Source organism: Myotis daubentonii, chromosome 4 (assembly GCF_963259705.1).
Source record: "Myotis daubentonii chromosome 4, mMyoDau2.1, whole genome shotgun sequence".
Taxonomy (NCBI): domain Eukaryota; kingdom Metazoa; phylum Chordata; class Mammalia; order Chiroptera; family Vespertilionidae; genus Myotis; species Myotis daubentonii.
In genome coordinates, this window is record NC_081843.1 from 40,899,449 (window position 1) to 40,927,090 (window position 27,642).

The window sequence follows — 27,642 nt, forward strand, 5'->3', positions numbered from 1 at the left end:
AGACGGACCCTGCACCCCCCACATGTTGCTGGTTGCCCTCGGGTGCATGTCTGCAGTTACAGCTGTAATTTTGCTGTGTTTGTATGATCGTATTTGATTAGTGCCACAGTTTTGCCCACTCTTGTTTTGTTAGCAGGCTGCACAGTGCCGGGCACACAGCAGGTGTGTGGAAGTTATTTATCGGGTGGATATCTGACTGAGTGTAGGTGAATAAAAGGAGACTTTGGGTGGAGCAGTGTATGATAACGGGGTGCAATGGGAGATGAGTGGGCAGGGATTTTGCAGAAGTGTAGGGCTCACCTGACCAGATGCCAGTTTAGGAAAGGAGTGTTTCCCCAGGCTGAGCTTTTCAGGGTTAAGCCCTTTTTCTTACACATTTAACATACTTTAACTGCTCTTACCCATGTATTTGGAGGGGATTAGAGATTTATGTTAAACATAATAGGACATAAAAAGGAGCTTTGTGAGTTTGTGTGAAGAGTTAGGGAACTGTACTATCCAACCAGGGACATTCTCCCCCCGCCCCCCCGCTCCCCCCACCCACCGCACAAACCATTGTTTCTGAGCTGAGCACTATCCTGAGCCTTCACTTTGCATGAATTATCTCATTGAGTCTTCACTGTGACCTTATGTGAGTAATGTTATTCTTACTCCCACTTCTTAGACCCAGAGTAGCCAGGTAGCTTGCTCAGGGTCCCACACAGCAAGTAACGACAGGACCAGGATTTGAACCCAGTACATCCCCAAGGCCCACCACTATCAAGTCCAAGTGTAAGCTGCCTCTTCCCTTGAGGGAGTCCTTGTGAGAACTGTTGCTACCCTCTGTCTTAACTTCGTTAGCTGAAGAAATTACGGTTCAGTGTAGGGGATCAGTGACCTGAGAAATCAGGGTGCAGTGGAGTTGATCTTCTGTGGAAGGCAAAAATAACTATTAAAAACTCTCTCAAATCCTGCTTTACATATGGTGCATGTGGTTTTGTGTTAGCCACCGTGAGATACACAAGAGAACTGAAACCTGTTGGGGGGAACATCTCCCACTGGGGCGTTCACAGGCAGAAAGAGTTGGCCACACTGCATTATTTCCCACCCACACCTTTTTCTTTGTCCCCGAGTGTCTTCTGAGTGCCTGCTGTAAAGTTTCTGCATGTAGGAGGCTGCTCTCTCAAGCTCCCCTGGGCTGCCACTGGGGATAACTTATCGCCCCGTACAGATAGGGGTCACATTTTTCTCTAGAATCAGTAAGTTGGGCTACATGACCTTCTACCTAAAACATTCTGGGATTGTCTCCTGGGGGAAGTGGGGAGACAAACTCAGCTGCTGGGCCTGGCTGAGTCAGCGGGCTGAAGGGCGGCTAGGCCCTGTCAGTTGATGTCATGAGGAATGTGGGCTGAGCATAGCACATTCAATGATGATGTTAAGAGATCATGGAAATTCAGATATTTTCCTAATTTTTTGTATTGGCAAAAATAAAAATAAAAAAATAATTGGAAGGTTTTTAAAAGTAGCAAACCTACCAAATACAACATCTCAGGGATGGCTGTAATTCCCTACCCCCTCTCCCAAGGTGACCTCTGGGGAAGAGGAACCGCCAGCAGACCATGTGGGTGGTCTTTGTTCTTCACTCCAACTCCTGAAATCCCAATGGAGAAAAGTTCTCTTTCCCCCTCTCACTGGTCATGGTGATCCTGTGCCTATGAGAATGGCAATATTGAGCGACTGTGAGGAAGCCGGTGCAGTGGGAAAACTAAGAGAGAAATTCACTTGTAAAGAGTCATCTTTAAAACTCTATTACCTATTGCATTTTCCTATCAAGTTTAAGGGTTTTAGGCTGTTACCACATTGGCTGACTGTTTAGGGTTAGGTTAGCTTCATGTTTATAGGGGGTAGGGAATTACAGAACCTTAGCTTTCTCATTTGGAAACATGTGGGACAGGGCTCCAGTGTCCCTTCTGTGAACATCATGAACTAAACCTTTTCATTGCTTTGGATTGTGTTGATGGAAATAAACACAGTTAAGTTGCTAGAAGGCCCAGGATACCTCAGTCTCTCCCTACAAACCATCTAGATTCTCTAGAAATTTGCTTTTTGGAATTACATACATATCCCAAATAGTGACAGGTTATCAAATGTGAGTGTCTGTATGCAAATGTAGTCAGAAGCTGAGTTATATGGATTTAAGGACTTAATCTAGAAATTGTTGTGATAGGATTTGTCATTAATATTAGAAGGCCAAAAAACACATTTTCCAGTTGAGGAAAATGGGCTTCATTGAGGTTAACTGATTCTCCCAAATCACAAGCTTAATCAGTGTGTCAGAGTTGGGGCCCGAATCCTAGTGTTAACATGCCCTGTCTCTGTGCCTCTCTTGTATACATTTTCCCACTGTGTCCTGATCAGAGAACTGATGCTCTCCAAGACTCCTCACCTCTTTTGTTTTATTTCATTTTCTTGTTTATCCAATTTTTGTACAATTTTTTCTCTTGAAATTAATGAAAACTGTCGATTAAGTGATACAAAGAATAGTTTGAGAATATTGTTCCACTTAGTCTTTTCAGTTTATATGTGTTGCATTAAATTACAGCCAGTTTACAACTAACTACAAATTTACATTTTGTTGGAGACATTGGGGAAACAAGTGCAGTAGCTAGTTTATAAGTTTCCTTGCTCTTTTTTTTTTTTTTTAATTCTAGAAAGCTCTTCCAATCACCACAATCTTTTAGTTATAATAAAGACTACAAGGAAGCATTGGTTCTCCTCACCCTTAAATTTCCTCCCTCAGAACTTCTTTCTTCATTTGTCAGCTCGGTTTTAAAATAGGAACTATCAGTGTGAACTTTGATCCACATTAAGCTGCATTTACACGAAAGCATAAATCACCAGATCTGGGGCTTGAGGCTGTTAAATGCTTTTCTTTCTTGGGCTCTGTGATCAAGAATGAAGAACAATAAAAAACATGGAGCAAAAGAAGTTTTATGGCAGCTTTGAGAGCAGGAAATTAAGTTTCTTTAACATGCAGTTGGATGAAGGGCTGTTCTATTGCATCTTGGATCACTCAGGCAAGTGAACGTCATTTTATCATTTTAGTGAAATGCAAACTGTAGAAATAGCTCACACAGTTATATGAACAAGGAGGCCACACAGATGACTGCTTCAGCTGTTGAACTAGGGAGCACATTTTCTTCTGTGACTTATCTTGAAATGCACTCTTGCATTTTTTTTTAAAACAACAAAGACTATATAATATTATGTCTGTAGCCAAGTGTCGATTTCTTACAAAGGCTAACTTGGAATATATGTACAACAGACTAACCTGGCATTTTACCAAAACAACCATCTATGTGTCTTGTTATACATACAGCTTTCTAGCCCCGCTGATAAAACATGCAAGGTGTTGTTTCTGATATGTAGAGGGTGTCTGTGTGCAACATGAGGACATAGGGGACCTGGAGTCCTGGTGCAGGCATGCTTTTTGCATGTGGCTCTTTCACATTTGATAACCTATCAGCAAGGCCAAAGCTATTGTGTAGCAGTCATAATAGTTGTTAAAATGTGTCCAATGAATGGATGAGTTGGTTGGTGACCTACCTATTTAGTATGTGCATAGCCTTTGGTTTCATTGTGGCCAGATGCCCAAATGTTTTGAGGCGAAGAGCTCCTTTACTGTTCTCAGGATAGGGATGCACAGGAGTCATGGTATCACAAGGTCTTGTGCTGGCTGTCAATTTCATTTTCTGGATTAAAGAGACAGGGCTGCAGAGTCTCCGTTGAACTCATCAGGGATCTATCTTTACAAGTTCAACAACTAAAGGACTTGTGCTTTGAAGAGACTGAAATTCTGTCGATGTTGGCCACATTCATTTATTTCTCCGTTTATGTGAATTCTCCTGAACTTTGCAGTAGAACACTTAATTAGGAGTTGATGCTTAATAAATACATGCTAATAATATCCAGTTTATGTGTTTCAGTGTGTATATAATCAAGTTTATGTATTTTATGTATTTGACAGAGTAAGTTCATGTATTTTAGTAGTGACTTAAATTCATTATGATTTATAAAGTACTTTGAAAACAATTTTAGTCCATTTCCTCTGCTTAGATGTCCAATGAGGCATATATGGTGGTTATTGGAGTTTCTCCTTTGGAAAATACTGTCATTTTGAAAATAAGATTTTATTACGAGTGGTAAATAGTCCTAATTTTGCAAAGCATATTTTATTCACGTCTACTGAGGCTAAAGTTTGTCTGTTGGTGAATTTAGGACACGAAAAGCCTGGCTAATCTTCAGGAAGCTAGAGCTCTGATAGTTGCTTTCTTTGGCACGAAAAAAAGAAAATGCTCACTCTTATTCTGCTTTATGTTTTGGCACCATTAAAACGCTCAGAGCATTTTACCATTGCAAATGGAATTTGGAAGGGTGATGTATTCTAGACGGGATGTAAACAGATTGCATTGAAAAGAACTCACAGCAGCAGCACCACTGCAGTAAGCCTGTCTGTCTTTCAGGTTGACCCCCTGTTTACAGTGCCAGCGCCTCCACCGCCGATTTCCAGCAGTCTCACGCCTCAGATTCTGCCCTCCTACTTTTCCCCGGCTGCATCCAATATTGCAGCCCCGGTTGAACAGCTTTTGGTGCGGACTCGTTCCGTGGGTGTCAATACCTGTGAAGTTGGAGTAGTGACAGAGCCCGAGTGTCTCGGGCCCTGTGAACCTGGGACCAGTGTGAATTTGGAAGGGATCGTGTGGCACGAAACAGAAGAAGGTAAATACAATTTATTTTTATATATTTCCTTGTGCCCGCTTCCCTGTGATGTGTTTTTGTCCACCTGTAAGGGGAATTTGCTTTGTGGTATTGAGAGAGGAAAGAAAAGTGGTTTTTCTACTCTTTGGATTTTTGTTGAAATAACTGTTTGTCTTTTTGTTCATGACTGCTTTTACTTTCAGAATGACTCAGGTGTCCCTGCAAGTGGCTTTTCACTGTAAGTGCTAACAGGAAGGACTGTGAGAAGCAGGGTGAGGGTTACCCTTTCCCCTAAGAGGTGTCATGGAAATTAGAAAGTGACGTAGATCTCGAGTTTCTTGGTGTGCCAACTGCTCTGTTTGTCTTGATGTGGTGTCTTTTGTGTTGTTGAGGCTTATATTTACCTTCTGAATTGAGCCAGGGTTTTTGCGTTTATTGGAGGCCATCACCCTGATGTGGCTCTGGCTGGTGGGTGCTCAGGTGAAGCCAGGGTCACAGGCTTAAGCCCCCGGTGAGCTAGTCAGTTCTCTTGTATGGCCAGGTGGAGACCACAGCACCTTCCCTGCTCCTTAAGTCAGCAGGCCATCTGGCAAATGCAGTCCATGAGTCATAGTGAGGTGCAAGAGAAATGGATCAAGATTAATCTATCACTGCTACTGGAAACACAGATCAGACTTACGCCATACTGATAGTGGATCCAGACCCTGGTTGCCCTGTCTGCAGCACACGATCATCCAGTACAGCAGGTTTCAGATGGCCTGTGTCATTAATAGAGGCCAACAGATCATTGAAAACTAGAGAGAGCTGTCCTTTGGGGCGTGGCAGAATAGAAAAGTGTAGTGTTTTTCACAAACCTAATAGAAAAGATAAGGAAGAAGCATGCCAGGCTGTACCAGGAGAACAGAGGAAAAGGAAGACACTGGGGAAACTTTTCCCCTCTAAGCTAGACTGGTCAACGATAAAGGAGGTGACCGTTGTCAATATCATGGTCTTTTGGGAGAAGGGAAAGGACAAGGGTGAGGGTAATAAGAAGGGTCTGAGACGCAAAATCATCCTTTAGGTTCTTCTGTAACAGGGTGAAAAATTGAGGGGTGAAAGCAAAAGGGAAGAAAGTAAAATATATGCAAAAAAAGCTGAGTGGATGGGAAAAGGGACTATATTGGGAGTAATTGTTGGGAAAGAAGTAGTTGAGAGAATAGTTAAGAATAGCGACAAACTGGAGAATGAAAGGAGAGAATAAAAATAATGAAAATCAGGTGACAGGTGTAAACAATTATCTGAAGGCAGAAACTAGCTTAAGTTGTTTTAAGATAGAAAAACAAATTCTTAGAAAAATCATTGAGTTTTACATATTATATCAAATATGCTCTTTTTTTAAAAAAAAATATATTTTATTGATTTTTCACAGAGAGGAAGGGAGAGAGAAAGTTAGAAACATCGATGAGAGAGAAACATCGATCAGCTGCCTCCTGCACATCTCCCACTGGGGATGTGCCCGCAACCCAGGTACATGCCCTTGACCGGAATAGAACCTGGGACCCTTCAGTCCGCAGGCCGACGCTCTATCCACTGAGCCAAACCGGTTTTGGCCAAATATGCTCTTATAGGACATATTTCATCATTAGATAAAACATGTGTAGATAGTGTCAGTAAGGATTAATAAAGATTTAATTATCTAAGAAGGAACCAGAGATGGAATGAAAGCAGTAGATGTGAGAAGTTCTCTGGTTTGCTCAAATGGAAGTGACAGTTAAAATTTACTTTTGCCTTTAAAAAATTGGAGGGCTTGGGGACTCCTCCTCCTTTGAACTTTGAACTGGGAAGCCATTTAAAACAGCACTGCGTAACCACATTAGGAGGGATTGATATAAGAGGAGCGGGAATTAAAGTTCCCCAGCCCTCTTGCCTGTTCAGACCCCATCCAGTGTGAGGGTTTCCAGGTGAGGCGCAAGCTTCTCTCAGTGCCTCTCGGTAGGCTGTGCGAATAGTTCGCCCCCCTTAGATTTTCCCTAGAGCAGAGGTGACATCCAAGGGCTGCAAACGGGTATGCTGGTGTGAAATGTATAGAAGAGGACTTAAGACACCATAAGGTCACAGTTCATTCGTTTAGGCGCTGATTTTTCAGGAACAGAAAAAAAGATTTGGAAAGAGTAAGGGCTGTACGTTTCCCTAAACTTGAAAGTAAGATTTTCTTGTACTTGGATAATTTACTCGTTGGAGTGAAGCTTTGTCTTCCACTACTTACTTAGCTGTGACTTAGCGCTTGTCGTTTATTTATTCCAGTGTGAGCCAGGATCGAATTCCTGCAGTGTGACCTCCCTGGGTGGTAGATGCTGTAAAATTAGCCACAGACTTTCTGGAACAGCTGTAAGGCTTGGGTTATTTTCCACTTTGCTTAGAAGTCTGCTGGGTTTTGACTTTTAACCTTAGCCTCTAATAAAAGATGGGATTGTTTAGAAAAAAAATATGCGTTTAAAAACTTGATAAAGTTGATGTGGAATTCTGATCCTCGGCACATGAGCTTAAAGAGCTTTACAGTATTACTATCCAACATCATTATTATTGCTGTTATGTTGTATGATATATATATATATATATATATATATATATATATATATATATATATCCCCTCCATTTCACCCTCTTCTGAAAAATTCAATCTCCTGAGTCTGGTGGACCTGCTTTGTATGCTGTGATCCATCCCTCCCTTTGGATGTCGTTCCACTCCCATGGCAGCCTGATGGCTGGGGAAGCTTTTCACACACAGTCATGGAAATGTGGGCCGCTCCAGCCTTATTTTCACATTTTCCAGGATTTGGAATGTATGGATGTTTACTGTGATGACAACAGGAGCTGGAGCTGTTAATAGAGTCATTCTTGCTGAATAAACTAAACTTCTGACCTCCACAGAAGTTAAGAACTCGTCTCAATAAAGGCCTAGGTCCGAAGATGTGTGTTTAATGTGCAACCATTTCCAAGAGCATTCCATTTGCATTTTCCCCTCAGTACAGTGTGTTTAAGGCTCTTGTACCAATTTAAAAATTAAACCCACTTGACTGTTAATTTTTTCCTTTCGGGAAGGACAAAGAACAAAACAGAGCAAATGCATTTGGAGAGCTGAAGGAGCTGGGTTTGGGGAGCAGGGGAGGAGAAAGTAAGCCACGCAGTTTTCTAGCGTGAGCTTCTTGAACAAAGAGCAAGTCGAGCAGTTATAAAACTGTCAGTAGCCTTTGACTAATATCCTGTAGATTGAGTTGAATAAAATCTCTTCCCTGGTGTTGTCATTTGGAGGGTATTGTATAGCGTAGTGTTTTTCACAAACCTAATTTATGTGCATTCACGCGTGTGTGAAGGTTGTATATGTGTGTGTGTTTCAAGATCCTAGAAACTTGGAGAGCTCCTCTCTGCAGTCTTTCGGGGGATATTGAATGTTCTCATGATTTCTTTGGATAGTGCTGGGGAACTGCAAGACTGGAATGTGAAATCCCCACTAAAGACCTAACCTTTTCTTGTGCTTGCAGTTCCTCGTTTGAGGGAGGATACTTTTAGTCACAGACACTTTTAGTCACAGACTTTCCCCTTCGTCGTCCTGCCAATGCATGGAGTCTGGTTGCTGAGAACCAAACTGTGCTCAGGAGTCAAGTGTTCCCAAGCAGCTTCCTCTGGAAATCATTAGTGGGTTTCAGATCATACTTAATAGGAGAGAAAAACTATTACTGCATTTGGATGTTTAGTTATTCTACTCTGATCTTTCTACTTTAAGGTGCATGCATAGGAGCAATGATGTATTGTACAAAATTACTCACAGATGTTGGAAAGAATTTCCTTAGCATTTCATTCCTGACATTTGGGACACACATGCCTATGTATAGTTATTTGTTTGAAAATTTGCTCTTTTTTGCGGGGAGAGGGGTAAAACAAAACAGACAAAACATGGTGTATATAGCAATGTGTGTAAACACATATGTGTTGAACTTGGCTTTTAGTTCTTGTGAATGTATTTTCCTTTTGATTTTTATTGAATCATTTTTCTTATTGGGCTTATTTATGGGTTTTTTTCCCCCCTACCAAGTACATACTTGGTGTGGTAGTGCCCATGTTCTCTCTGTCATCCCTGTCCCCTCCACTTTCCTATTGGTTAAGCAAAGCCACTGAAGAAACGGAAGCGAGAGAAAGAATACTGGTATTTGCCACTGACAACCTTTTAAACATCTGTAGGTTACAGGATGGTGGTTCTTAGCTCTGGGCATGTGAATCACCTGGAGAGCTTTTATTTTTCATTTATTATTATTTTTAAAAATCTTTATTTTTGAAAGTATTACATATATCCCCCCTTTTTCCTCTCCATTGACCTCTTCTAGCCCATCCCTGCCCCCTACCCCAGGCCTTCACCACCCCATTGTCTGTGTCCATGGGTTATGCATATATACATGCAAGTTCTTTGGTTGATCTCTTCTCACCCACCCACCCTCCCCTGCCTTCCCTCTGAAGTTTGACCGTCTGTTCCGTGCTTCTATGTCTCTGGGTTTTTGTTCATCAGTTTATTTTGTTCATTCGATGCTACATATGAGTGAGATCATGTGTTACTTATCTTTCTCTGACTGGCTTATTTTGCTTAGTCACCTGGAGAGCTTTTAGAACACACTGGTGCCCAGGAACCGCCTCCAGGCATTTCCTGGGCCTGGGTTGGCCGTGTGGTCTGGGTTGGAGACCTGACATTGGCATGTTGTTTCAGAGCTCCCCAGGGGATTCTAATGTGCAAACACGGTTGAGAACCACCGTCTCAGGGGAGAGAAGGGATGTCCTGGTCCTTTGCAAGCTACTTCACATTTTCCCTTTACGGAATTACATGTGTTATCGCCTCATTTTCTTGGGTATGCAATGGAGAGAGACACCTTCCTACTTACCTCACAGGTAGGTACTGCCTGTCAGGATGCTGTGCTGTGGCAGGTGAGCATAGTTCTCCAATCACAGTGCTGATGAGAAAGAGGGTCCGGTCCAGCTTTGATCCTGAACGTGAACTGCACAGAGGTTTGGGGGCTTAATGAACAACTAACTGGTCCCACTCTTCCTGGTGAATCCTTGTGGTCAGGTGGACCGCCCTGTTTGCTTCTGCAGTGAGCCAGACGCAGGTTTTGTGTGGTTTCTGTCAAATTATTTTTTAAATAGTTCAGAAACCCAGAGTATTAAAGAAGTTAATGAGGTAGCAAATGAAAGGTTGTATTTGGAGAATCACTGGGGGTTTCCAGAGGGGACAACTTGTGATAGTCAGTGTGGTTTTTTGAGAAGATGTAACACCTGGTGTGAGAGGAGGAATGCTTGTTTCTGTGAGGCCTTTCCCCTGATGGGCTGCGTGTTTTCCAAGGAAAGAAAAGTGATCTTGGGGATTCATGTGTTAAAGGTAATTAACTGGAGAAGTAAACGATACTCTTTAAACCACCAGAGATGTTCTTAAATTCTTTTGCTTCTCCTGCATCTCAAAGTCATAAAGAGGATAAATGTTTAAATGTGCAGTATAGGGGGTTTCAGGCTAATTCATTAACTGGCAAATGATTCTATGTAATTAATAACAGATCTAACATATGGTATTGTTATTCCTATTCTGCAGTATTTACCCACCAACCTTATTACTGACAATAGAACATTCCTTTTCAAATTTTGATTTGAGGAGAGATGAAATATTAATCCAGGCTTACTTGGTATTTTTAGTAACTGAGCATAGAGTTATTGCAAGACTCTACCAAGTGAAGTATTACTACTTATTAAAATGTTTCCCAGTGACTCACAAAAGGGGAGTAAGGTGCCCACTTTTGCTTTTGCATTTCATTACCTGCCACACCAGTGATGACTATAACAGGCAGTCAGGGCAGACATTCAGATGGCAGTGGATCAGCGTTCCCTGTCAGTACTGTGCTAAGTGGAGAGGAATCAGCCCCCATGTGTGAGCATGGTAGGTAGATGCGTTGTTTAATCAACATGGACTCCCGGAGGTTTTGAGGGGCTGAGAGAACCAGTAGTTAGTGCCACTCTGTGTACTGGTCACGGACTTTGTCGTCAGTCTCCCCGGCCATCTTGCAGCGGTGGTTGCCAATGAAAGTGTGGATGGTTTTTGGTTTATCATCATTGGTGGCAGAGCAACTCAGGATGCACCTTCCAAACTGCATAAGGGCTGCCCATTTTCACATGCAAAGGGCAACCCACATAGAAAATGAAATAGTGTAGTTGCTTCGTTACTTAACACCTAATGTCACCACCAAAATATACACACAAATGACACAAAAGAACAAATGTTTGGTCTAAAAACATTAAGCTGAGTCCTACCTAATAGTAGCTTATATTTCAAATTGACAGGAGGTGAAGTGACTGACCATGTGTACAGTGGTGAAACATTTTTTAAAAAAATAAAATTGGTTTAGGATATATGTTCTAAATACCTATAAAACATATCATGTAAGTATTTTCTTTTTTAAGATGGCTGAAACTAATGTTACTAGCTTCACAGAAAAATCAGAAAGTAAAACTGGAGGGCGGGTATTCACATAGTGGACACTCAAGGATTTGCTGGATGAAGGATATTTTTATTGATTTCAGAGAGGAAGGGAGAGGGAGAGAGAGATAGAAACATCAATGATGAGAGAGACTCATTAATTGACTGCTTCCTGCATGCCCCCTACTGGGGATTGAGCCTGCAACCCAGGCATGTGCCCTTGACCCGAATCAAACCTGGGACCCTTCAGTCTGCAGGCCGACACTCTGTCCACTAAGCCAAACCGGCTAGGGCTTGTCCTGGATTTTGCTTGGCTCTCAGTCCTGCCTGTTTCATGTTTTCCTGATGAGGTCATGTGGCCAACATTTGGATATGATGAGTGATTGTGGGTTTTGCTGGAAAACAAAACCATGGACAGTCACTTCACCTCCTGTCAATTTGAAAAATAAGCTGCTAATAGGTAGGATTCAGCCTAATGTTTTTAGGCCAAACATTTGTTCTTTTGTATCATTTGTGTGTATATTTTGGCGGTGACATTAGGTGTTAAGTAATGAAGCAGAAAGCTTTAAACTCACAGTGTAAAGGCGTTTCGTTACTCCTTTTGTTGGTTGATATTATAGCTAAACTTATTCTTATATGTGAATACAGAATGTAAGACATTTGAAAACCAAAATTTTCTTCGGACTTAGGCATACTAAAAGATTTAAGAAGTTGTCGCATTAGATTTGGGTGTGTGGTATTGCCTTGTTTCCTTTTTTTGTCTTTTCCCTGTAAAGGAGTTGGTTAGAAAATCTTGAAAGCGTTATAATATACTTTGACTTTAAACTGAAGATATATTTCCTAATTACAAAATACAGATGCTCTTATTTTTTTTTTTGCAAAGAATAGCTGTTGTTGGCTCACCTGGGCCTACTGATTGAAGCATTTCATTGACTTTCTAAAAATACAATTTTTATAGCAGATTTATTGAGGTATAGTTCACATAACATATAATCCACCCATTTAAAGTCTACAATTCAGTAGTTTCTTAATGTATTCAAAGTTAGGCAGCCATCACCATAATTAACTTTAGAACATTTTCATTAACCCAGAAAAAAACCTGTACCCATTAGCAGTCATTGCCACAAAGCCCCAACCCCCCTTTTATTGATTTTCACATATTTATCCTTACTTGATTCTTCACTGTTTTATGTGTAAACATGTATATTTCAAGAGAAATGATTGATTTGCTGAGCACTCACTCTGTGCTGGGCATTGTGCTGGGCTTGCTCGCCAAGCAACGATTGCCCTAATCCCCAGGACAAAATCCAGCGTGCCGTATTACCGTCTGTATTTTACTAAGGAAGATACACCTGTGCAAGGCAGGCAGCGGTCCTGATGGGTGAATTTGAGTCAGTATTCTGAATTTCTAACTACCATCACTCCAAAGTTCTTGTGTATATCACAAATGGAAAGGGGGAGTAAGATGTGGGTGTTTTTATTTTTAATACAGAATGATAGGAAACTCTTTACAGTTCTAGCATCTGATTTTGGCAGGAGTAATTGAGTCAGCCTCAGCTGGGTTGATGTATACAAACCCTCCCTTTGAGCCCACTCTCCTGTACGCTTCCCAAGTGCACACATTCCATCTGTTTTGCTCGCTTTTGGATCCCCAGCGCCTGGCACAGAGTTAAGGGTGCCATACATATTTGTTGAATGTTGAATAAATTCATGGAACAAAGTGATATAGTTTTATACCTGTTTAAGTTTGAGTAGCGTAGCTTTCTAGTGAAGAATACGTTGTTTTAAAATTTAGTTTGGCCTAGACAATCTGGAAAATATAGTTCTAGAAATCTACTTTGTCATTGATTTTTTAAAAAAAATCCATTATAAAATCTGATTTATTATATTTTAGCTTCCAACCTTGCTATTATTAGCTCACTCTCTACACAAAAGGAGAAATAAATTATTTGGTATGCTTTTTTCCTTCAGTCATTTATATCTTCAATATGGTTTTTATTTGCTGATTTAAAAAAAAAGAATATGTGGTCATTTTAGGACATTTTGGGGGTGAAGAAACCCAAGTAGAAGAAAAAAAAACTATAGTCTCTCTGAATAGGCAACCACTTTAATTTGTAAGTTTACTTCTTTCTCTGCTTTTTCAGTATGTTTTTTTTTTTAAATGTACTTGAGGTCATTTGGTAGATTCACTTTTGAATATTGCTTTCTCTTTTAATCTTAACATTAAAACATAAGCATTTTTGATGTTTAAAACATGTTCTAAGATAAGACCATTGATAAATATTCTGTGGGATAGATACAAGATTTAATTTAAATTCCTCTAATGATGGATATTTACATTGCCTTCAACTTCTTAGATACATACAACCACTACATAGTACATCTTTGTGCATGAAGTTTGTGTGGTGTTTTGTGAATTTTCTATTATTATGATAAGATCAGTTTTCAAGGAACGGAATTGCTGTCAAAGGACACATTTTTTTTAAAATTTAAATTCTTTATTGTTTAAAGTATTACATATGTCTCCCTTTCCCCCCATTGACCTCTCCCTGGCCATTCCCACCCCCAGCACATGCTCTCACCCCCCTGGTGTCGGTGTCCATTAGTTATGCTCATATGCATGCATACAAGTCCTTTGGTTGATCTCTTACCCCCCACCCCTTTCCCCTGCCTTCCCTCTGAGGTTTGATGGTCTGTTCAATGCTTCTCTGTTTCTGGATCTATATTTGTTCATCAGTTTATATTGTTCATTATATTCCACAAATGATATCATGTGATATTTATCTTTCTCCAACTGGCTTATTTCACTTAGCATAATGCTCTGCAGGTCCATCCATGCTGATGAAAATGGTAAGAGTCCTTTATTTTTTACAGCAGCGTAGTATTCCATTGTGTAGATGTACCATGGTTTTTTAATCCACTCATCTGCTGATGGGCACTTAGGCTGTTTCCAAATCTTAGCTATGGTGAATTGTGCTGCTAAGAACATAGGGGTGCATATATCCCTTCTGATTGGTGTTAACACACTGGTACACATACCGCTTCACTGCTTTCCCAAAAGGTTATGCTAGTTCCCACTGTCCTGGGTAAGAACGCCCTTCTCATTTAGCTTTCCTGACTGGGGAGGTTGGAGGTCAGATGCAGAGCTTGCGATGCCTGTAACCAGGGTGCTACCCTAGATAGAGCGGGAATGAGGCTTCCCCTTATAGCAGAAATCAGAACGGTTCAGCCAGAGAAAGCAAGTGTGCAAGCAATGTTCTTGAGAGAGCATGTGCTGGGCTCTGCCCTGGTGGCGGTCTTTGCTCTGGATCATAGAAAGGTTTAGATTTCAATTTTGCTTGTGTCTAGAATGACATTTTATAAATGCCCCCCCCCCCTCAAGTGTAAGAAGTTAAAAGAAACTTTTAGATATGAGGAATTCAAACACCCAGCCAAGGAAATTTGTAATAAGCATCCATTCTGAACTGAGAGGAGTCTTAGCCACTCGTATTTTTCTCTCTGCAGCCATCTTTCTTTTGGGTTCTGTTCCTTCAAAATAAGGATGGACAAAGGGTAGGACCTTTATAGACAACCATTGCACTTCATGACTTGTTGATATGTGTAATTTGTCACTTGACATACTTGTACTCAAGCAATTTGCAGCCTCTTCCCAGGCATACCCTAGCCCCACAATGACCCCCCCACCCCCACCCCCATCGCCTCTTCCCGAGGCTTCTTCCATGTGTAGCTGCTGTAGGAGGAACTATCCATGTCGTTTTAAAAGGTAATATCTACCAAGCATTCCCATATGTACCCTTCCCAGCCCTTATGCTCTCAAATAAGATTGGCTATTATTTCCCTGCAAAAGGAAAATAAGCTATAAAATGGGAGAAGGCGTATCATGGGTTGCAAAAAGCCATTCTCAGCAAAGTAAGTTGGAGGAATTTGGCTCATGGGCACAATTGCAGGGTATCTAGCCAAGTCTGATGTAACACAGTCAGGAGACCCAAGAGAGGTCGGATAAAGAGTGTTGTGTGAGGTAGGCAAGACCCTTATTGCTCATTTGATCATTAATTGCTTATAGCTGAGTAGGAAATTGAGCAACTATATACACACCACACCCATATGTGTTTATTTCATCATTAAGCCTGTGGCTCATATATGAATTTGAGACACTTTCACAGTGTTTCAGTCCGTGGGTGCTAGATATGTGGCTGTTTCCTTTACATGACGCAGTTGGTGTGTCTGAACATTTAAACACTTTGCCTGGGAAACTTTATGTTGCTCTGCCAACACCATCTAATTAGCATCGGCTCATTTAAGTGGTAGATTCCTGTAACTTGCACTGGTACGCTGATGGAGAAACAGGTCCAGACAGTCCAAATAAAATGACCGTGTGTCCTTTCTGGACTTCTGGTTTCTGCCTAAAATGATCAGCTTTCCTATTTTTAAGTCTGTGCTTCTTTATGGATGTTGTATGTGTATGAATGTAACCAATTATTTTAAAAATATGCTAACAGGCAAATAAACATTGGCTTGTCAATTTGAGGTTTTGGCTGAAATGTGGGAACTTAATTCGGCTTATAGAGTGAAATGTTTTTTAAATTTAATACTCACCAAATATTTTTACAAAAAATACCCCAAATGTCGTTCTCAAGTATGTATTTCATAACAAGAAAAAACAGTGGCCCGCCCCTCGCTCCCCAAGCCTCTGAGGCGGTGCCCGGGTCTCTCTGGCTCAGTGGGCAGCTGGGTCCCACCAGCTCTCCCGGGACCCCAGGTACATCTGCACAGCTTGTCTGTTGTCACGTAGATGTCTCCTTGATACTCACGTTGACAGACAGCTTTGGAAGCAAGTCAGGTTGAAAGAGCTGACTGAGAACATTTACTGTGTCTTATTTCACTCGAGTAGCAGCACAGGCCAGCTCGTTTAAAGAGAACCAACAAAGACCTCTTTCCACCGCCTCCCTCAGCTTGGTGAGAAGACCGACAAGCCAGCCAGTTCCAGACGGTACCCACAGGGAGCCGCTTCTTTCCAGCTCCTTGAGCGCACACACATACAATTATTTCTTGTCCAAACAAACATGTAGGGGGGTGGGTACTGGAAAAACAGAAAAACCGTAATTGGGATTGGGGGCATTGGCTTGGCACCCTCTGGACCTGGAACGGAGCTGGCTGTGGTAAGCAAGGGTGTGAGAGGCGCTTTGAGTTCAGTGAACCTTTGGATACGCAAGGGCAGACAAATTAGGAGGCCGGAGACCAGAACTGTGACAGTCTCCTTTGCAAAGCTGTAGCACCATATTGAACTTGTCTCTTCCGCAACACCTCTGCCTGGTAGGGGGACTGACGAGCATTATCCTATTCACAGGGAGTTCTTTTTTTTTTTTTTTAATATATTTTATTGATTTTTTACAGAGAGGAAGGGAGAGAGATAGAGAGTTAGAAACATCGATGAGAGAGAAACATCCATCAGCTGCCTCCTGCACATCTCCCACTGGGGATGTGCCCGCAACCCAGGTACATGCCCTTGACCGGAATCGAACCTGGGACCTTTCAGTCCGCAGGCCGATGCTCTATCCACTGAGCCAAACCGGTTTCGGCCACAGGGAGTTCTTAAAAAATGTGAAGTTCTAAGTTGACAGTGGGACAAATGACCTGGTGGGGTTAGGGGAACGGCAGGTCAGTTTTCAGAGGAGCAGAATGCAGTGAGCTACTTAAAATTGTATTGACTGCACGTGACTCTTTGGTGATTCAGAACCACAAAATCCTCAGTCAGTTGCTAGAGAACCTCTGAAGTGCACATCCTCTAGGTCAGGACATCGCACTTTATAGCTGGCTTTTGAATTAAATATCTTCTTAAAATAAACATCATCACTCATACCAGTCCTCCTGAGCTTGCACTTCCTTGCAGTAGCACATTTCCAAGTACAGAATTTCAACAAAGCATGACATATGTTGAGTGTGACTGTTAAGTATTTGAGACTGTGGTTGGCATCACCATCCTCATTTTCTCAAAGCAAGGAAAATGAAGTGTGGGGAATTTATGACTCGGGTGGAAATCAAGGCAGGGTATAAAGAAGAATCAAATGCCATATAATTTTTTGTAGATTCAGCAATGGCTTGGAAGGGATCTAGTTGTCTTGTCCACATTGGCTCACCTCAGGGTTTCTGAAGAGGGTGGGCTGGACCATACTGGCTCCTCCCGCAAGGAGTCACTCAGGCCTGGCTGCTGATACAAACCCCCTGGGGTCTGGATGCGGGCTCTTTGATAAGTCCCTGCCCCTGGGTCTCCCATGACTCAGATTTGATTCCCACCCTAACACTGTGATGCACAGGGTCAGAGTTTACCCTGCACTTTACCCAAGGGAGGTACAGATACTTAGTCAAGGGTATGTACCTTTAACCTGTGTGCATTTACTCAGTGGAAACAGTTTGCATATTTGGGAAGTTAGAAATAGCAGTCTGGTTTTTACAGAGGTCTGTTGGGGGCCCGTTAAGGAGCCTACATTTGTGTTGTTCTTTTACCCCACAAATTCTGGCAGCTTCAACTTGTTGCGGTTCAGTGTTTGGTGTCACTGGTTCATTTATTTCACTCTGTTCATTAATGAAAAGTGAAAAGGGACAGCAAGAGGGCCAGGCCAGTTGGTAAGCATAATATGATTGATTAGAACCCAAAATGAAAACATTACAATTGCTTGAAGGCAGCCAGAGGCTCTCTCCTACGGCACATGAACTTTTTGTTTTTTGGTTATTTGAATAGTAGAGAGTATCTGGAATGACAGTACCTAACTAAAAAAACCCCGTGAAAAACCGATAAAAGTTATGCTCCTTTATAATCCCCCATGATAAGCACAGTGAGCATTTTATATTTCATACAAAATACTGTGATTATTAAGATATTCTCGAAGGGCCTGATTGCATACATCAAGAAGCACCTGTAATATTTTTATTAAAAATTCTCATTTATCCTTTTTGGCTGCAGTGTTCTAATATCTATCCATCAAGCAATTTTTAAAACTATATTGTTACAGAATGTTCAAGAGTCTTGGTATTCTAGTTATGACTGTTACTAGACAAACTTTTTGAGAAAAGATGTGTGGTCATGCCATGAGAAAAACCAATTAAAACAAAATTATGTGATTGCTATAATTTTGTGGTTACTGTCTTGTATTGGTCTTAAGAGAAGAAAAAAAGGGAGACTGGTTGAAAGAAACAGGTAAACTATGTGGCTATTTAACTTCTGTTGGGAACTCCCACTTCCCACCATCCATCCACATTTGTTCTAAAACATCTGTGTGTAATCTAATGACCTAATAAAGGTCTTTTAGTGTCTTCCGGTTGCTTCCTCTGCTTCTGCTGACATTCTCCCTTGTTCACTGTGAAAGGTAGTGCGTTTTACATAAGCTGAATAACTTGTGGTTCAGAAATGCCTTCGGATTGTCGGGAGGTTTGATAAAGTACAAGGGAAAGCAAGAACCCCAGGAGAACCACTAGACTACCTGTCAAGAGAACCAGGCTGTCGTCTCACTGTTCTCACCATCAAGTTGTGTCTTCTTGGCTTTGGGCCTCATTTTCCTCCATGTGTAAAATGGGGGTATAATGGGCGGGGGGGTTGGCATACATAATCTCTTGAAGGTACCTGCAGTTTGGGGGAGCATAGGCGTATGAAGATCATAGAGTGTTCTTGCCAGAATCATTTCAGACTTGCGGGTTTTTGAATAAAATTTCTAGCAAACAGCCTTGATGGCCATACCCTTTATATCACCATCTGGGTCAGGACCAAGTGCTGTTGAACAGCAGGTAGGCATGACTTAAGTCTCCAAAAATTTGGATCAATTTCTGGAACTCTTCGTTACTCAGATCACTTACTGGCCTCGAAGCAGTTGTGCAGTGGAGTGGAGTCTGGTCTGAGCAGCTGACATTTACTTTATGCTCTGATCACTCCAAGGAGGAGGAAGCACCTTGGAGACATTATCTGTTAAGATTCCTAAAATGTAGAATCATAAGTTTCATTAGCCGGTTTTCAAGTCCTTGATCCAAAATGCCTGCACAAGCTCCACTGACTTCTAGTGCTACTGTCTCCACCTTGTATTAAGACTCATTATTCATATAATATTATTAACTAATGTCACCCTTACAAATTTAATTTTAAAAGACTCATCAAGTTTCTTAAAATGCTACAAAGATGACTGTGAAATGGAGAATTAACTGGAAGCTTGAGAGTTAACATACAAGTATAGTTTAAGTTCCTTTTAACTCGATTTAAGTTATATGTGTGTATAGTTAAGGAAGCCACAGCGTTCTACAAGTTCTAACAAAAATCAGTAGTTTCTTAGTCCACCTTTCCCTTCTCCTAGATTTTACTCCCCAGAAGCAACTAACTTTAAACTCTTTTAGCTGTTTCTTTTTCTCTATATTTTGAAAACACATCTTTATATGGCTATTTCTTGATGTATTTTTTCAGTTTTCACTATTTTATATTAATTTCGTGTTATGGAAGATGATGATTTAGTTCTTTTACTCCCCTTTCCAGCACACATTTTACTGCCTCTCATTCTCCCAGTGTAGTTAGGAGTTGTCTGCTGCTGTGTAACAAATTACTCCAAAATGTAGTTCCTTAAAACAATAAACATTATCTCAGTTTTTCTGTGGGTCAAGATTCTGAGAGCACCTTCACTGGGTATTTTGGCTCAACTTGTCCAATGAGGTTGCAGTCTGTCTATGGGCCTGTTACCACAGTCACCTGGGAACTTGACTGGAGCAGAAGGATTCACGTTTAAGTTCACTTAACTTGGTTGTTGTCAGGCCTCATGGGCTGTTGGACTGAGGACCTTAATCCCTTGCTGTCCCACATGAGCCTGTCCCTAGGGTTGCTCATGACCTGGCCGCTTGCTTCCCCAGCAAGATCCAGGAGAGAGCAAGTCCAGCATACTCCAGAGTCATGGTATAACTTAATGTGAGAAACGACAATCCATTACTTCTGCCATTTATTCATTAGAAGTAAGTCTACCCAAACTCAAGGTGGGGAGGGCATCACTCAAGTGTGTGAATACCAAGATGCAGGGTTCATTATGGTCTAGCTTACACACATTATGGATTGCCTACCACAAGTAATTTTTAGTTTGATCAATATTCATTGTTTTTGTTATGACTATGTTGTTCATATGGAAAATAATATAATAATTAATTAATAATTAATAAGTGAGAATACAAGACTAAGCTCTTTCTTAGACTCACAGCTGTAAACCTGCCTTTGCCCCACCCTGTATTATTCACAGCACAGCCGTGTCCCTTTCCTTTCTCGTTCAGCTTTCTTCCTTTGCCTAGTGTTCCATATACCCATCACTAATTGAGCATAAACTGTCAGGCCAGAAATACAAATCACTCACAGTTCGTAGCAATGCATCAAGCAATCTATAGATTTTATCTTTTGAAGTAGTCTCTGCAGGGTCTTCTGATCGGCTCCAATCAGGACTGATAGCTCGGGCCGTGTGCTGAGCTGTAAAATTCTGAGCTCTCTCGTACGCCATCCTGAAGATTCCATTTGCCTCTTATGTTAAATATAAATACCCCATTTCCTGGATCTGTGTATTCATCTCTCTTGTTTCTGCCCCTTCCTTTTGGTGAATCGCATCTTCCAATAGCTTCTATGAAACGGTTTATGGGAAGTAAAATTTTTGAAATCTTGGATGCTTGAACATGTTTTTCTTCTATCCTCACACTTGACTGATAAAGTGGCTAGATACAGAATTGGTTAAAATCATTTTCTCTCAGATTTTGGAGATGTTGCTCCATTTCTTTGAGCTCCATTGCTTTGACAGTTCAGTGCCATCCTGATTTGAGATCTGCCGTAGGGTATCTATTTGTTATCCCATCTCCCAAGCCTTCATCTTTTCTTTGTCCCCAGCATCCAGACATTTTTCAATGACATCTTTGTTGATCATCTGTGCTGAGCTTGGTCCTCTCACTGGAAGCTCAGGCCCTGTAGGGCTAGAAGTTTTGCAGATGTAATTCTTTGGAGAGGATATAATTTCTGTTTCCATGTTCTCTTTTTCTGGAGCTCCTGTTATTTAGAAGTTGAATTTCTTGTATCAATCTTCTGCTTTTCTGATCTTTTTTCTCCTTTTTCAAATCTCTGGCTTACAGGTTCTTAAATACTTTCTGATATGGAGAGAGTTTCCCAGCTTCATCATTCCGTGTTTGTGTTTGTTGGTGTGTTTTCCATGGTCACCCTTTTTGTTGGTGTTTGTCACAGGTGGTCACAGGGAACAGGGGCAGGTATTTGTCTCAGTTCCCCGTGTGTCTGAAACACTGAGTCAGCATTAGGCTTTGAAGAGTAATAATCAGCCTCATCCGCAGGCTAAAGGCCTGCAGAGGTCAGATAGGCCGTGTTGCTGGAGTTGGAGCCAGAGAACCCACCTGAGATCCCTGAGCGCCAAGGACTTTCAATTTTCACACTCTGGGGCACCAGGTGAAATCTGTGGGGACCAACTCAGTGTATGTTCCGTCCTTGTTGCTGTTTTCAGTGCAGGAGAGGGTTTACCTTCTGGCACACAGACATTGACACTGAGGTTTCTTGCTTCAGCTCAGACTAAGCCCAGGACACTGAAATGGATGAGTGTAGACACAGAGGGTGAGACTCTGCTTACTGTCCACAGTCTGTTCTCAAAATGTAAGAAAAAAATGTAGCCAGTCCCCCCCCGCCCCCCCCCCCCCCCCCCCCGCCCCAGTCACTTCTCTTGTTTTCCATAGTCAGTCACCTGGATGGTGAGCGAGGAGGGAGAAGGGGAGAGGTGTCTGGGCCCTGGTGGAGCCCTCCCAGGCTTTGCTTTGAAGACCAACAAGTGACAGAGCAGCACAGAATCTCTTTATCTTCTTCCCTCCTGGGAAGCATTGAGGAAATCTTCATGCAGATCCCTCAACTCTTCCTTGTCTGCCTGCTCCCCACAGCTGGGCATGGAGTCCCTGCTGCTGTTGTGGCTGCTCCTGCTCTCTCTGCAACCTGCTAGGATTTATGATGGCGGTTCCTGTGTGGTGAAGAGAGGGTAGGAAATGGAGGCAGGGATGACCAGCCGGAGCAGCAAGGCGAAGGGTCTGGCGCTGGAAACAGCGGAGCATCCTCAAACAGCAGCGCCACACTCATGACTGCAGTGCTGAGAGTTTGTGAGGGTGAATCATTCTGGTTTGTTTTTTTCATGGAAAAATGTCTGTTCTCATACAGTTTTTATTTCTGAAAGCTCTTTTTGTTATTGGGATTGTTTCCTTAAAATCCTATTCTAGTTTCATCTATACTGTGTCTCATTTCCCTGAGGATATTAATTTCCTCTTTCCTTCTCCCTGCCTCCCTCTTGATCTCCCTTTCTTTCTCTCAGCATTGTTTCTAAGGCCTCTACATTACTTCGTTGGTTTGTTTGGCCTCTGTATTTGGTGTTGGAGACCATCCTCAAGTGCCTGGGACCGACCCTAAGCTAAGTCTGCCAGTGATCTGCCAGTTTGAAGTTCCACGTGCAGAGGTGGACCTTTTGATGGTACAAGGCATCTGGGTGGATTCTTTCTCCCGGGGGTTCCCCAGCTGGGCATTTCCATGCACCTTTTCTCTTGCTGTGATCAGTTTCCCCAGAAAAGACGTCTCTAATTTCCGGGCCACCAACTTTTTTGGTGCCAATTTTGGAAAAATATGGGTGAAGGTTTCACTTTCCATTGTATAAAAAAACGTAATTTTTTTAAGTTAATCATAATATCCTTGATATGAAAAAACTCTTAAAGAGCCTAAGTGTCTTTGTTGAGTTTTCTTGGTAGCTACCATTTATTTTATGACCTGAATTTGAGATGATTTCATTTGATTTGGAATGTGCCATCATAATTACCACTTTCCACTTATGGAGAGATCAAGTCATTCAATTGACTATTGTCATAGCTTACTTGGCCTGTGTTTTTCCAAAGGTGTCTTTAGTTATGCTTGATTTTCAGGCAGACTGTAAGTTTAAAACAGCGGCACATAAATGAAACAACACTGCCTTTTTTTGTTTGGCTGTTGGTTATCTAAAGAAATTTAGTCGCTTTTGGGATGAGTTGTTTCACAAGTTGGTTTCTCACAAAGTCCTTTCAATGTTTGTAGCAAAACCCTCATCCACCTGGTTGTTGACCCACCTTTTAACACCTGCCTCGCTAAGAGGGCAGTTGAGGCAGGTCTCATAAGCACTTTTATTCTACACAGGACAGAAGCACTGAAGACACCTCATTAAAGCCCAGGTTCCTTGGCCTTGTTCTGTGGTAGAATCAGGCGCCAGGGAAGGGCATATCTAGAAGCACTCTGCTCACTTACCCAAAGCACCTGCAATTACAGCTGACCCTTGAACAAAGCCAGGGTGAGGGGGCCGCCCCCACGCATAATTTATGTAGGCTAAGCACACTTGGATTAACAACTGTGGACCTAAAATTCGGTTTTTGATCCGCAGTCCATGGACGCAAAGTCTGGAGATACACAGGACTGACTGTATTTTTATTGAAAAATCTGCAAGTGGACCTTCACAGTTCAAACCGGTGTTGTTCAAGAGTCAACTGTACTTGTATTTTTAAGTTTTTCTTCTCAGCCTAGGAAGGTGCTTTTTTCCTTTAGTCCATCTCCTTTAGTGTAGTAAAGGGTGCTTACCTTCCTTGCTGAGTTTAAAGACTGTGAAAAATGATTATAAATAATCACGATATCTTATTCTGAAGCATTCTTGTCTGAATGAATGAATGGTGAGAAAGGAGTCAAGTTAGTCCATGACTTTAAAAGCCACTGTCCTTCCTCCTGCCTGTCTCCCCCATGTTGTTCAAGCCCCTGTTGGTGCCCAGGGGGAGCTCATTGGGTGGATTTCACGCAATTCTGTCAGTCGAGTCAATAACCAGTCGAGTCAATAACGTGACAGGCAGTAAGCTGAAGGAAATGTTTTTTATATCCTTACAAGTGTTATCTGCGAGGAGCACAGTTTGTAATGCTGGCGTGAAAAGAAGGCTCCTTTCAGATGGCCAGCTTGATGCAGGCAAAGCTGCTAATTTGTTTTCAGCTTCAAGGAGATTTAGAGCCTTGGCCTCCCTGGCTGTAACTCGCAGTGGAATTGTTTTCCTGCTCCTTCATCTAAGCCTCCTGCTCATGGATAGCAAAGGCTGGATGTTTACAGAACTGGCAGCACCAGGTTCTTCTTTTGCAGACAGGCATGGAGATTTGTTGCCAGGGACTTTTTCTGACTTAATGGTGTGTTCTTGGGAAAACACACCGATTCTTTTTCATATTTGAGGGCAACCGCAGAACCTCCCATGGGAAGGCAGACTAGAGTTCAGTCACTTACCTGCCGGGAAAGGAAGCGTCAGAGCGAAAGTTCTTGCCTTGCTCGCCTGGGCAGAGCTGTCAGCCCTGCCTGGAGTAGACAGCATACAAAGGAAACACGCACGGCTGCTAAAGTGCAACCTCAGAAAACGCCAGTCAGACCCAAACCTTTGGCAGGTCGTACCCCTGGCTTTCCTGCCAGTTCGAATATGGACATGAGAACTGACACGGCAGCCCATCGTGGTGGGGGTGGTTCCAACATGTCCTTTCTGGCCTTCGGTGAAGCCCCCACCAGCCTGTTTAGACTACACTTACAGGAACCTACCAGTGGCACGTGTAAGAGGAATGCAGAGAAAGGAACGCTAGCAGGTGCACTCTTGGTTTGTGCACTCTTGGTCAGAACTTTCATTATTATGTAGATTTCCACCCTTCATTAGATTCATTTTAGTCTTTCACATTTCACTGAGATTTGTCCCAAAGTGGGGGCGTTTGGGTTCTGAGAGTTGAAGTTTTCAAATTTCCTGGTAATGCCTGGATCCACATTCTAGGAATTGCTTCACTGCCAGCTCTCCTCTTTTTGGCAATGGAAACTGCATGAATAATGCCTTCTTTGAAGCTCGAAGGCACACAATAAGCTAAAAACTCTAATTGAACTTTACAAGCTGAAGGGGCTGACTTATGGGCAGCATTTGAACAAACTTCTAGCCACCATAATTTAGTAAGGGTTAGCTGCCAAAAGCCAGGGAAGGCTTTATTTGATCCATTTATGAATTAAGAGCCTGCAGTAAATTAATTACCATATATTGGGACTAATAAAATCCAGCAGGATGACAAGGCCTGTGGGTCCCTCTGTAGAAGGGAATCAGGACAGAGCTGCTTCCTGGTGCCTGAACACTTCCTGGCCCCAGGCCCCCCTCAGTGCCGGAGAAGGCTGGTGTTCACGCTCCATGTCCATCGAAGAGGCATTTGAGCCAGCTTTTGGCTCAGTAACTGCTGGAAGGCTTTGCTTTATTGATCATAATAAGCTGTTCAGTCTTATTAAAGTTGCATCATGGAGTCTGGTTTTTAGGAGCCCTATTGAGAATTAGTTGCAGAAGAAGTGATTTGCTTGTATTTTCCGGCAGTTAACAGGCCAAGCAGATGGGAGAGCAGGCCTGAAATAGTTTGGTTGGCTGCCTGCCACTGTTCTATGAATTTTGATTTGCACGGATATGCAATAGTTTTATTTTTCCCTTTTTGGAAAGTTCTTGCCTAGGAACCTGGGGAAAATGAATGCTTGGTTTTCTGTAAAATGCACCCTGGTAAGTGGCTGTAGCGGTAGCGAGCCTCGGAGGCCCTGTGTGGGTCAGTGGAGCAGGACCCTGCGACTCCGGTTCTGTCAGAGCAGGGGAGCCGGCTCCAGACTCCCGGGGCTCTTTCATTCACAATTTTCCCTGTGTTTCCAGGTGGCTTGCTTTCCCTTCAGGCTGTGTTCACCCACATATTGGATAAATGGAAGGAAGGGTGGGAAATGTAGGCTTTAAAAAAGCACTTCGATACCAATGTGAAGTCAGCCAGAGCAGCATTCAGGTAAAGAAGGCCTGTGTTCTACCTAAGTCTGTTTTAAAGACTTGTCACATTAAATATTAAGTACATGCTATTTTAAACACGTGTTAAGGTACAAAGAACAACATGGGAGTAGCACACATTTCCCACCGCCCACATGAAGAAATAGAAAGTCAGTGTCAGGCCCTTTGAACACCCCCGGTGACCCTTCCTTCATCCCACTCTGCTTCGCCTTCTCCTCTATGAAGCCAGCATTCCGAATTTTGTGTTTTTTTATTCCCGTGTTTTATTACATCTCTCTGAATTCCTAAACAACACATTGTTTGTTTTGTCTGTTTTTGAACTTCTTATAAATGGAATCATATGCAGTATACTTTCTCAACTTGCTCTTTTCACTCAGCAGTAAGCTCTTGTTCATTTTCACCGCTCTATCGGGTTGTTTGAATACATCATTATTATTTATCCATTCTTGAGCCCATGGACTTTTGGATTGTGGCCAGTTCTTTGCTATTTCAAATGTTATTCTGTGAACATTCTTGTATGTGTCTCCTGGTATACAGGCCCATTTTTAAACAAACCAATCTACTTTAAACAGCATGCTGCTATTTTTTTTTTAAAGATTTGTTTTGCCAAGAGGGTAAGCCTCAAAATATTTTAGGCATTATAGATTATAAAATGGCCACTTATTCCACACTTCAAAGAAAGGCCTGTATTTACACAACAGTGTAAAGGAACAGTAGCTTAGTTTCTCTGCTCTTAATAGTGGTCTGATAAAAGTCATCGCTGCTGCAAAATACATATCATTAATGTTTGTTAAAACAACAGCATGAAGAGTGACGTGGAATTTTAAGATAAAAAAGATAAATATTAGGAAAAGGAAACCTCCAACATGAAACGCCTGCCTCCGTTATGTGGGCTTCGTTCACCTTTCTGAGCTCACAGAGCATTTACTGTGTATTGTTTGCACTTGCCACTAGCTGTTCTGGTTCTGTTTCTCCAGTGGCACTCATTAAAGGCCTTCAGTGGCATCTCTTCAACTTCATATACATTGAGAACATACTAGACACCATAAATATGCGCCACTCTTCAAGTATGCCTTCTAAGAGAACCCATGTTGAATAAGTAGAACTCTGCGTGTCTCCTGTAGCCTCATCTTCCTACCCCTTTCCTCTCTGCCAAGAGCGCTCTTCTCCCAGATCTTCTGCATAGTCACATCTGTCAGGTCTTGGTTCAAATATTACCTCCCCAGAAAGACATTTCTTGACTCTCCAAACCAGCTTTTGTCCTATCACTTCCTAAACCTTTATACTCTTTTATTTTCTGCAAGGACGTAGTATCTAACATTATAGTTGCTTGCTTGGTCATTCTCCGTCTCATCCCATGTGGTAGGTGGTCCTGGAGTCTGTCTTGTTCACTGCTGTGTTCCAAGCACCCAGTGGTGCCTAGCACATGGAGGGGGTGGGCATAAAAATGGATTGAGTCCATTAATTTTCCTTAATAGCAGATAGATTAAGGACATTCTAAGTAAAAAATAGTTGTAGTCTTATGATATGTGTCCTAATAGAGATGAGATTTTCAAGCAAGA

At 42.0% G+C, this 27,642-nt stretch overlaps 1 protein-coding gene across 6 annotated transcripts in view; it reads left to right on the forward strand.

The window, feature by feature from the left end:
• Positions 1–27,642, forward strand: part of ZNF608 (zinc finger protein 608) — a 108,306-nt gene that overhangs the window by 43,256 nt on the left and 37,408 nt on the right. For 5 of the 6 annotated variants that reach the window (XM_059693745.1, XM_059693748.1, XM_059693750.1 and 2 more), the window contains one exon: positions 4,503–4,758. The exons of the other annotated variant lie outside the window; for it this stretch is intronic. In XM_059693745.1, coding sequence (XP_059549728.1) covers positions 4,503–4,758 — 256 coding nt within the window. The remainder of the gene's footprint in view (positions 1–4,502; positions 4,759–27,642) is intronic. 6 annotated transcript variants of the gene reach the window in all.